Source organism: Canis aureus, chromosome 7 (assembly GCF_053574225.1).
Source record: "Canis aureus isolate CA01 chromosome 7, VMU_Caureus_v.1.0, whole genome shotgun sequence".
In the NCBI taxonomy this organism is placed as follows: Eukaryota; Metazoa; Chordata; class Mammalia; order Carnivora; family Canidae; genus Canis; species Canis aureus.
In genome coordinates, this window is record NC_135617.1 from 6536162 (window position 1) to 6548893 (window position 12732).

At 39.2% G+C, this 12732-nt stretch overlaps 1 protein-coding gene across 2 annotated transcripts in view; it reads left to right on the forward strand.

The window, feature by feature from the left end:
- Positions 1 to 12732, forward strand: part of SESN1 (sestrin 1) — a 98519-nt gene that overhangs the window by 68274 nt on the left and 17513 nt on the right. The window contains exon 1 of one of the 2 annotated variants that reach the window (XM_077902846.1): positions 8544 to 8692. The exons of the other annotated variant lie outside the window; for it this stretch is intronic. Within the exon in view, the coding sequence (XP_077758972.1) occupies positions 8591 to 8692 (102 nt within the window). The 5' untranslated portion in view covers positions 8544 to 8590. Of the gene's footprint in view, positions 1 to 8543; positions 8693 to 12732 lie in introns of those variants that run through there. 2 annotated transcript variants of the gene reach the window in all.

Sequence of the window (12732 nt, forward strand, 5' to 3'; positions counted from 1 at the left end):
AGCAGAAATCCTTGGATCATTCTCTGAACCTTAAAGCCAGACCCAAGCCTTGGGTGAATAATGTAGGGAGCTGTTAGACTAGCATGGATCCTCAAACCCATGGTGGGTTCTAGAATGCAGATCAGATGTGATGTATATATAAGACAGTGATATTCAAATGTGTCACTAATATTTTTGTGAGCATAGTGTTTAGTCAAACAGTATTACTATTACCAGAATTCTGATTTAGAATTTATCTGAATTTAGATATATGTAATATCTAAAACTGGCATTTTAGTAATGATAGCTTTAAGTTCAAATAAATAAAGTTAAATTATTTATCAAATCAAAACAATGACTTGATATTTTATGTTTTAAACCAATTAAGATGTTACGGGTTATGGCTGCAGTATTACTTCTGTATTTTCTTGTATACATAATATCCCAGAAATATGGATGCACACAGCAAAATACCCACATGCTGTAGCAGTCCACTCACTGCTATAGTTTTACTCCAGCAGATGCAGAGAGCCATGAATTCTTTTAAAGGCTAGAACATATTAACTACACCCTTCCTAATCACTGACACATTTACAAAAATGTTCTAACCTGTACTCACAGAGATGGTGAAAAAGCTTTATTTAGTCCATGAACTGAATTGCTAGTGGCAACAAATTATTATTATGGTTATTTCCAATACATTTAATGTTGATATACATTTGTAGGTTGCTTTGAAAAAGAAAGCTCAAATCTAATATTTCATAACATAACTTTAAAGTACCTGTAAGAAATGGATTCTAAGGAATACAATTTGAAAACCTCTAGTAATGGAAAAGTCTGGTCTAGGAGGAGGTCAGATTCTAGTTAGCTTAAAGCATGTAACTCTTGATAAAAATCAGGAATTATATTAACAGAGAAGAACTTTAGAGCTGAAATAAAGTTTGAGAGACTATAAAGTTCACCAGCCCTTCATTTTAAATTTGAGGGAACTAAAACTGGAAGGTCTGTTAAGAGATTTACAGACTAGGTTTCTGTTTTTTGTTTGTCTGGCTGTTTCAGAATTGGGCAGCAATTCTGCCCAAGATGACTCCCCATTTAATGCTCCCTAACAGAGTCCCAAGCTATCAGCCAATCTGTGTGACTTATGTGAAAGGTGTTAAGTCTAAATAAAATAGACAACCAATCTCAAGATATTTCTGCTTTTTCATAGGATTTAAGAAATTAAATGCATGTAATTTGGCATTCAGTAAATTCTATAAATAATGATTGAATGCTTATATCAAGATTTCTGTTAATTGGTAAAATAGCACTGACATCTATACATAAACCTATGCCAAAATGTATTTTTAAAATTAACATTATAACAAATTAAGAATGAATACTACCTTCTCCAATTTGTAATATCTGAATAAAATCCTATTTGAGTATTTCTCAATCATTTGCCAAAAATTAGGAAAACCAGATTTTCTGTTACTACAAATGAAATGATCTTGAATTCTGTTCAAATTTGAGTTCATTAAAAAAAAAAAAATTTGAGCTCATGTAAAAAGCATAATTTTTAAATGGCCTTATCTTTTTTTTTTTTTTTTTTTTTTTTTTTTAGTATTTTTAGCTAACCAAAAAGATAGTAGTGATAAGTAAAAATAAACATCTCTGTTGAACTGCAATGCCCTGAATGTATATGTACTTTGTGGACAAAGAGGAAAATGGCCCACAGTGGTACAGTGAGGATTTTGGAGAGCAGATGATCAGATGGGAAAGTTCAGTGAATGGCATTTTATTTCTGAGAAGCTTAATAACATTCAGGTAGTCCCTAGATGTGGCCTTGTACTTTGTGACCAGGTTAAGGCCCTACAACTTAATACCCTCTTGGAAAACAAGAGATCTCAGGAGGGACAAAGAAAGAAGGTAATTTAAAAGATTAAAGGGCCTACAACTCAAGATTATCACAGAGGAACTGAATTTGCGCTGTATAAGAAAAGCATTGTAAATCTCTATTCCCTACATGGTAGTAATAATCATGGGGTGGGGTGGGCATGGATAGGGAGGTGAGGATAGTTTTTATAAATAAAAAAGTAACTCCATTAAAAGATTTTAGGGGTGCCTGACTGGCTCAGTTGGTAAAGCATCTGACTCTTGATCTCAGGGTCATGAGTTTAAGCCCCATATTAGGTGTAGAGATTACTAAAAATAAATAAATAAACAAACTTTTAAAAATTACAGGTAACATTAAAACCAGCCTTGTGCTCTTGCCTTGTGCTCTTGCTCACAAACAGAAGTACTTTGTGAATTTAAAAAATATTTTTTCATATACTTTTAGATAACGTTTAAATCCAGCTCAAAAAGTATTTCAAAAATTATACAGTAGAGTAGTATATGTACATGGTCTAAGAAATATTTTCTACTTAAATATGTCATATATTTAGTGTCTTCAGTTACCTTTTTTTTGAGTTTGTATCACTTCCTTTTTCTCCTTCTTTAAAACTTTCAGTAGCTCCTACATACATATGTGATAAATTCCTATTTCCCACCACACTCAGCTTTTTACCTGAACCTCAACCTATTCCAGATTAAACCAATTCTTATTTAACTCAACAATAATGCAGAGAATTCAGTTCTAAAAATTGTAGCATTTTTTAATGAGGTCTCCCATTTAATCACGAGATGGCAACAGACACTTTATTTCCTGTTGTTTCACCTTAGGCCTAAAGATGTTGAAAGCCAAACTTGGTTACAGAATACTCAATGAATCTTGTCAAACAATGGTATGTATACAGGCAGTATCTGACTTGTAAATACCTGCCTGACCTAACAAGTGAGCCGTGTATACCATTGCCTGAACCTATATAGCTATCTTAGTAGTGCAAGGAAAGCAAGCAAAAATAAAAAAAAATTTTTTTAAAAGCTTGGAAGTATCTGTGGGTTCCCAAGGAGAAGATAGGGAAAGACTATGAAAAACAGAAGTTGCTTTAGCAGAGCTCAACCCAAGGACAAGCTGATTCCCTAGCAGTCTTGCCTGCCTGTATAGTAGACCAGAAACCTCCAAAAATGTTTGTCTAGATGCCTAAATCTTTCATAAACTAAATATTGAACTAGAAATTCATTATTAAGCTTTCACTTGAGTTTTTTTTTTTTTTAATAGAAATATCTCTGTGGAGTTCATTCAATACATATTTATTGAGGGTCTACTGTGAGCTAGGCACTTGGGCATTGAAAATACAGCAGTAAAAAAAATCTGATTTTATGGAGTCAGTCAGACTAAATAAATAAATTAGTATGAGATATAAGTACTTCATACAATAAATAGTGTGAATTGGTTTAAGAAGCCTTTTTTCTTAGCATTTAACCAGTTATTCTAAGAGAAATAAGGGTAGTATGAGTGCCTCCTTCCAGACCAAATAAACTCAGGTGGAGTCTTAGGGTAGATTCAGGTGAGTTCTGTAGAAGAGGAGCTGTAGGTAGCATGAGGTTACTAAAGGCCTCACACTAAGAGGAATGAGAAGTAGAGAAGAGAAGTTCTCAAAGACCAAGCTCACTCATTCCATGATTCATTCACTCTTTTTTTTTTTTTTAAGATTTTATTTATTCATGAGAGACACAGAGAGAGAGGCAGAGACAGAAGCAGGCTCCCGCGGGGGGGGGGGGGGGGGGGGGGAGGGGACCTGATATGGGACTCAATCCTAGGACCCCAGGATCACGACTTGAGCCAAAGGTGTCTAGACGCTCAACCACTGAGCCACCCCATCCATCCATCTTCCTTTCTCTCTTTCTTTCTTCCTTTCTTCCTTTCCTTCCTTTCCTTCCTTTCCTTCCTTAACCAGATCTCATCTTCAGTATAAGAAAGGGAGAGAAGCTTTTCTTTTTTTGCCTTCCCTTTTGTCCTCAGAATCAAGAACTGAGACTAATACATAGTTATCAAAATGTGTAAGATGCTCATTAAAAGAGGCAACCCAGCTTCTGCTGCTCTGGATTCCGATAGACCTGGGTTCTAATCCCTGATGGCATTTTGCCACTTTTACAATCTTGGACAAGTTACCCATACTTATGAGTTTCTGTTTTATATATTTGGAAATAGAAATAATTATCTGCCGTATACATGTCAGTTACAGATAGGTAGAAGTTGGTAAGTTACTAGTTTTATTAGCCTGGAAAATCTAACCCCAATTTAACATGTTTATTCTTTAGGGGAATGTGATTTTCTTATTTAAAACCAGTGACATTGTTTGGAATACTGCTTAGTTACTAATATGGGTGATAGCCTATGTTTCTAAAGCCCTATGTAGAGATTTAAAACTGCATTTCTAAAAGAAAAAATCCCAAAGGAGAAAATGAGGGCAAAGATCTGTCAACAGTCTTACTCCTTTATAAGTGATAAATTCTAAAAATTAAATTGAAGAAGTGAGAAAAGTAGAGGACAAATAAGAGAACAATGTAAAATTAAAGTTCAGTGCTAAAAGGATCTCACTGTACTCAAAACATGTTGAAAGGAAAAAAGTGCTTAGCAGACAAGCTATATATATAAAAACAGGAAGATATGAGCTGCAGGAAAAAAATCTTGACAAAATTAGTAAGCAGAAGTAATCTTATAAACCAGTATTTATTCTAAATGTTTTAAATGATAATAGGACATTTTTCAAGAATGCTTTAAGCCCACTCTTAAAAGATGTTCTTTGGTTTAATGGCTGAAACCATTGTGTGTTTTCTAACCAGTTATTAAATAGAATTCCTATTCTAATGAATAGATCTACAAATCTGTAGTACTTTAATATAATTCCTTTGGTTAATGGGAATATTCAAGGTTTAATATGTGGTCCATGAAAGTGTGACTATGCCTTTTGGCCTGGTAAGCATTCTACTAAAATATACGTGTTCCATGAATTAACTATATTTTTAAAAGTCTAATGGAGTAGGGAACCCAGTTGGTCAGACGGCAGCTAATTTGAAATTTCCTCAATTTCAAAAGCAAGAGTATGAGCCATGATTTCCTTTCCCAAGAAATATGTTAGAGAAAACCCACCTACATCCCTATACTTTGCTTCATTCTTATTATTCAGACCCACCATACTGCCTCAACAGCCTTACTAGCTCATCTCTCTGTCTCCACAATTTTGCCCCTTCTAGTATATTTTTCTAAACCTTAGTAAAAGCAGCAAATCTGATGTTTTTCTACTGTTTAAAACTTTCAGTAACTCCACAGTCAACTTAAGAATGAAATTTACATTCTTCAATGTAGCTTGAACAAGTTCCCTCCTTACTGTTGATCTTTTACTTGAATTCTCTGTCCATACTCCCCTCCTTCCAGACCAAATAAATTTGCTTTATTTAGTGACCCTGTTTGGACCACTCTCTCTCTCCTGCCTTTGGGCCTTTGCACGTACTGGTTCCTTTGCTTAGAACTCTCTACTCTCAAGCCTTCCCTCCTGTCCGCCCCCTAAATTTTCATGCCAAGACCTCTCCACCAAACCTCTAAGCTCCAGTTCAGATGTTCTTCCTTCAGGAAGCCTGTCTTATACCAAAACTTCAAGTCCAGACTCTCTAATACATCATAGTTCTCAGCTCAGATAAAGTCATTTGATACCACTTTGCTTTTACATAGGTATGTCACCTCATTCTTGAGAAAATTAAAGAGTTGAGATCATTACTGCTAAATACAGATACAAAAACCTCACCTTGATACTGCTAAGTCTACCAAAACATTTTTAGAGGAAAGGAAGTATTTCAGAATGACTGTTACTTCTTAGGTTGGATATCAGGATTCTTCCTAGAAGAAATGTTGAAATGTTTAAGTAGCAGACTTTATAAAGTAACTGCTGGCCTATAATGATAAACTGTGATAAATATCCTTTCCAATTACTGTTCTGTGCTCAAGATTTCATTTTTTTAAGCAGATGTTTATTTATTTATTTTTAAATTTTTATTTATTTATGATAGTCACAGAGAGAGAAAGAAAGGCAGAGACACAGGCAGAGAGAAGCAGGCTCCATGCACCAGGAGCCCGACGTGGGAATCGATCCTGGGTCTCCAGGATCGCGCCCTAGGCCAAAGGCAGGCGCCAAACCGCTGCGCCACCCAGGGATCCCTAAGCAGATGTTTATTATATGCCTATGACATGCCTAGCCCTAACTGATTATAAAATATCAGTTATTTTCTCATTATATAAAATATCAGTTATTTTCTCATTAGGAGAAATACCTTTAAGACATCTGGCCTTCTCAAGAAGCAAAATCTTTGGAAATTGCAAACTTTTTATTGAGTGATTTGAAACCAATCATTTCCAGAAGTGAAATCTACACAATGATATTTGCAAGTTAGTACATTGGTTGGAATTCTTGGTTACTATAGATTTATTTGGAAACAACCCTTTTATGTTGGAGAATAAAGTGACTAATTCAACATACTGCTCTATTGTAAAGGGCAGAAATTAGAACTCTCTGAAGAACTTAAGTCAGTCTTTATAGATACCATAAAAGATTCCTGACATTTAATGACTTGAGGGTCCTCAGTAAACCAGTGAATTAGAATGAGTTAAAATTATTTTTCTTTTTATGCAAGGCAGCATCAAAATAATTAAACTGAAATTTTCTAGGGGGGTGGGTGGGAGGAAGTAATCCTAATTGCAGTTTACAATACAATTTCAGTGTATGCTTCTTCAGTAAATATTTATGAAGCTCTAAGATCAAACCCTACTAAATATATATATAGTTTGCAGTTTGGCATTTAATTATTTTAAACCATTTTTGGGTTAGCTAAATGCAGGCATTTCCCTTGCCTCTCATTAAAAAAATAGAAAGTTAAGCATTTTCCATTTTGCCAGTGACATAATTTTAATGTCATAAACAAGGCTATGCCCTACTAGACAACTAACCCCACTGTTTTCTCCCTTCCAGAAGATAAAAATCACAGCTCAACTCTTACAGAAACGGAGCCATCATTTTCACATACTTCTTTCATTATCTAGCATTATGGCTCAGAACCTCATGTATCAAGTCCATTTGTGTTTCCAAGGTATTCATCTACAACCAGTTTATCTTGGAGGCTATTGCTGCAAATTGGATGATTTACTCCATTTATTTTTGCTACTTGTTTGTGACTGAGTGGGCATTTGATTACACTGTTTGCTTTTGTGGCTGTGCTCAAAGGGAGAGAGAGTGGAAGCCTCTGTAGCCTTTTCTTTTATGTTAATATTAACCAAAATTGCTTTTCTTGACCAGTAAAAAGCTTTTTGCATGCTTTAGCAATTTGTAAAAGCAGCCTATGAGAACATACAGCATTTATCTTATTTATCTGGAGAAGATAAAAAAAGTAACCATTTTAACCTGCTTTTAAAATGACATATTAAGAGCTATAAGAGCTACAATGTCTTCTCTGAGACATTGTAACCTCACTTCTAAGACTGAAACTTATTTGCACGGAGGAGTCCTGGTTCTCTGTCAGTTTTTATTGATACACTCTGCTTGTTTCCTTCTGTCAGAATGTTCTTTTTTCTTTTAACCTGAACACGTAAGCTTTTGAAAACACCAAGCATGCAAAAAAAGAGATCTTATTTAGTTGATTTTTAAAAGAAGTTAATGAGGCCATGTAAGGAAATAGGGTTAACACAGGACTTGAGAGATTCGCTCTCCGGGTCCAACAATAGCAGTTATTTATGCTCCTTTGTAACCTATATTTTCTCAAGTTCCTCATCAGATTTCATAGAGGAAATTCTTTCTTTAGAACCCAGGGCACTTATGAGAGACCATTAAAATTTTAAAGCCTTCGAATATACTCGAAAAGAAAAAGGAAATGCAGAGATTGGCCACCAAGGCATATTATCTGCATAGGAGAGTGACATTTATAGTTTCTACGTAGCTTGCCAAAACTAATTTCATATTGAATATAGGCCATAGTCCGGTACTTGTTCCAACATTCCGGGCCCATTCAGCAGTGTTTGGGCATTATGGGGCAGGACGAGGGGGATTTCAATAGTTTATGAAACGTAAAGCGAACTTGGGTCTCGCCGGCGGCGTCCGGGTCAGCACAGAGGCTGGATGCTCCTTGGCTCGAGGTTCACGGACGTGAGCGGGTGCGAGGAGGGCAGGCTCCCGACCGCTGATGCTGGGGGCAGGGGCACGACCGCCTGTGCCTGGCGCCGGGGCTCGCGCTGCGCCCTCCGGCCACGGTGCCCGCCGGCCGAGCTCGTTCGCGACGCGAGCCTTAGGTTCTGGGGGGGGGCTCGGCCGCCCGCGGCGGCGGTTTTGCGCTAGGCTGGGGCCGCGGCCGAGGCCCCCCAGGGCCCGCCCTCCGTGGCCCCGCCCCCGGCCCCGCCCCGGCCCCGGCCCCGCCCCTCCAGGCCCGCCCTCCGCGCGGAGGGGGCGGGGCTCCGCGGCGCCGCGGGCCGGGATTGGCTCCTGCGGCCGCCGTGCGGGCTGAGTGACGGCGGGGGCGGGGCCGCGCGGCTTGTTTGTCCGGGCCCCGCCGCCGCCACGGTCCGCGCTGACGGAGGCGCTGCAGCCGGGAGCCCCGCGGGTCCGCGCTCGCCGCCGCCGCCTCCGCACCGCCCCGCACCGCCCCGCACCGCCCCGCACCGCCCCGCCGGGCCCTCCCGCTCGTCCGCAGCGGCCGTCGCGCCGACATGCGCCTGGCCGCCACCGCGAACGCGGCGTACACGGCCTCGCTGGCCGTCTCGGAGCTGCTGGGCTGCAAGCAGTGCGGCGGGGGCCGCGGCCAGGACGAGGTACCCGGGCTCGGGGCCGGCGGGCGGGCGGGCGGGCGGGCGGGCACCCGGCGGGGCGCGGGGGCTGCCCCGGCCTCGAAGCCGCCCCGCCTTGGCGCCCCGCGGCTGCGGAGGAGGAGGACGCTCCCGGGAGGGCGGCGGGGGCGGGGGCGGGGACGGGGTTCCCACGGCTGCACGGCGAGTCGGCCCCGAGCGGAAAACGCTGAGGCTGCAGAGGCGGCGGCCGGTGGTTCGCTGCACGGCTCGGAAGCGTCCGTGCCGCCGAGCTCTCTGCAAGTCTCCGCAAGCCGGGGCCGAACGGAGCTCCAGTCCGCCGGCGGAGCCGCCCGGGGATTCGCTCTTTCCCCTCAGTCCCTTTGCCTCCTACTTAAAAAAGGAAAAAAAAAACTGTTTGCCTCCGTGGAGACGATGCTGCCTGGGGTGCGTGTGCCCCCAGCACCTGACGTCGGGGCGGCGCATCTCTGGTGCCTGAAGTAGCCTGGGGGGGGGGGGGGGCTTCTAAGTGGTTGTAAATAGCGCCCCATTTGAAAGTCACTAATAAACCTAACAGCTAAAATTTGGGCCTTTTGACCCAAAGGGCGACCAAGGAGAAAGAAACTGTGATTAAAATCTGAGTTGAAACACCGCGTTGCCTTAGTTCAAGAAATCTAGATGGAAAGTAATTTTTCTGCAGCATTGCCCACTTAAATGACTCAGTTTTAGGATTTGTATTTTTTCGTAAATGGAGCTTACGTCGCGAGCATGCCGCCTACGTTCACGTAGCCTTAAATGAACACACCTTGTCAGGAGGGATGTAGAACAGACTTTTCTAGATTTTGACATTTGTAGGTGGGTGATACGCGCTTGATTGTTTACAGATAATGCAGTAATTAATGTAATTGTTGCTTTGGAAAGTCCATCAAAGAAAGAAAAATGTGTGCAAGGGTAGAAATAGCATTCGTGGTTTCTGTTTGCAGGCCATAACCTGTCTTTTCTCATTTTGAGTAGAAGTGATCCCCAGTTATCCTGCTTCTGGTGGTATTTGTGGGCAGGATCCTGGTTCTTGCACAGATTTAGAATTTCTAAATATAGCCACGTAAACTGGAAGATAAAGAGATAGATACATTTCAGCTTGCACATTGATTATAGTGCCTATGGGACTGCGTTTAGGAAACTAGGAAGCATCTGTAGAGTTGAATTTTATTTTTAACACACCCAACATGTGGGAAAATAAGTTAGGAAGTAGTGCCTTATAGGAAAACATCACTTTACAAAACAATAACATGACTCTTCTCACATAGCAAGCTACCATGGTGCTTTAAAATGAAACACTTTTCAGGGATGGAACTCCCGACTAAAGTGTAGGATACACATATGGCTAAGTCAGCCTTACAAATCCAGTAATTTGAAGCCCGTGGGTTATTTTTTAGAATGTATTTCATAGAAGTCTGAATACTAGAAAAAGAGTCTTTGTAAGTTCCCCAAGTACAGTTAATGACAAATTTAAAAGAAGCACCAGTATATTTGTTAGAACAGGAATTTTTTAAAATAACACTTCTACACCTCTGTATTTCTCTTCAAAATGTTTTAATGTCAGAAGGCTAGCACCCAGCTATAAGCAGTGATTCCCCTAAAGAAGGAAGAAGTGGAGTGGGAACTCTAACTTGTTACACAATTTATCATTGTCTTCTTGAAGTTTGTTTGAAAAAGCCGATACTGCTTTTGTAATTTTTTAAAAACAAAAATATCAGTATTGTGGTTATTTGCATTAAACATCTGGACAGTTTTTTAAAAGTGGCCCAAGTGTTGTGAGAAAGATCATTCAAATGGTCCAATTGTATTTACTTCTTAACTGGTTTTGCAAGTGGGTAGACACCGTAAGCCAAGAAATGCTTTTATTTTGCACTTGTGGCAAATCATACATTCTTTCACCTAAGGTTATTGCTATAGATTCATAAATGTATCTTTAGTAAATTTGGAAATTATGATTAGAACGGTACTTTTAGTGTACAAACACTGATTCACACAGTGAAACATACAATATGTATATACTGCGGTACTGTCAACATTTGCTAAGAATTTTCATATTGTGAAAATGAGTGTGTTAGTATTATACACTAAGAAGAAATAGGTATTATGTCAGATTTGCAGCAGTGTTGTCATGGCAGAGGCTGTTGCTCTCTTTTTCAAAATGCTGATTAGGAGGATTGTTGAGAGGAGAGAGAACTGTTAGTTCCCATGTTAGTTTTTCCAGCCACACCTTCACCAAGAGCCTGTGAGGTTTGTGCTGTGATTAGCATCTACATCTGCTTTTTAAACAAGGCCATTTGCTGTTGGCAGTTCTGCCTCTTAGAATCTGGATTGGCCAAAATTTGTTCAAAGTCTGTAATTCATTTTCTTTAACAGCTACAGATAAGGCATGATTGAAGTTATGAAACACAGTTAGTTTGGCTTCTGATCACCCTATTGAAGACCTGCCGTACCTTTTTTAAATCAGTACCTGCTAGAAAATAGAGCAGTAACTAATTTGTCATGTTGACTAGGAAAAGAAGTGTTTCAAAAATGAATTTTTCAGAAAACTGAAACATTTAACCTTTTAGGAACCAAAAATACTGTTTTATGCTAACAGTGGTATCTAGAAGGACCTTTTAGGTATCAGAAACTCTTAAAAAGGCTCAAAAGAGTAAAAATTAAAAACACCAACTCTGGAACCAGATTTCCTAGATTCGGCCTCTCTCTCCACCACTCACTAACAGAACTAAGTACTTGATTTCAAATTATGTACTAATATTTTTAAAATATCATATGTAATTATTTTATAGCTTATGTTATATAAATATATATAATTTGATACATGTAAATATAAATTATAAAATCTCTTTCCTGCCTGAATCTAGACTAGGATAAATTGGAATGGAGTCTTAGAGTTCATCAAGTCATATTCTTGTATCCTTCTCATGTACCTGGTCTATTAAGTAAGAAAGAGAACAAGGGACATCTTTTTGAGTCTAGCCTTCAAGTCTAGGAGAGTAAATTGATGTGAGTTTAGAGCAGCACTAACTATATTTTCCATTATATCAGTCTTGATCAACTCTTTTTGAGAAAGATGTGGTGATTTTTTTTTTTTTTTTAAGAAAATCAGTGTCTCCCTTCCCCCACCCCCAGTCTGTCTTTTACTTCCTCTCCTTTTCCTTCCTACCATTTCCCTTGCTCCTTTTTAGGAATAGCACAAACCTGTCACAACCTCTTCAGCTTAGTAGGAAATTAACCTTGGTAGTCTAAGTGTGAGCTGGGTAAAACTTTATCTGGAACTAGCCTTAAGGAAAATAATGAAATTAGAATCTCAAATGACAGAGACTTTTTTCCATTCCTTTCTTCAGTTTTTCTACTTACTGTCTCCAGCTTTCTTGCCAGACTTATACCTCATCAACAAATGAATATGACCTTAGCACTAAGAGGCTCTTGGCATAATGGTCTACTATAATTCATTCCCAAGAATGTTTGCTTTTGATTAACATCCTTCTTTGAAACACATAGTTTTTCATTCTAAAGGAATATATTTTTAAAGGAATTGGGAAGGAAGGTTTTGCTCATTGAAAGCAAGGAATAGGGAGACAGTGACAACCATTATAATCACTAAATTTGGCTGTAGGGGTGGACTTTACAGACTTGACAATTACATAGGACCATTGGGAAAGACCCTTGGCTATACCTATAGGAAGATACTCCATTTTTGAAACACTGATAGTTTCTTGGAATTCTAAAGCTATTGTTTTATGATAGCTCAAAATATATTTGAGCTCAATATATATTTGGTATAGAAACAAAACCAAATAATATAATTCGGCCTTTTTGTTTTGAAGCCCATGTGCTATCAGTCTTGTTACTAAAAATATGTATATGCCATCCATATGTTGCTAATGTAAATGTAAAATCCTAGAAATGGAATTGCTAATGTTTTCCTTCTCCTTACAGGTAGTAACATAATACATACATACATATTAGGCACTTTGCTCCCTACACACACACACACACACACAGTGTGTGTATATATGTTTTAA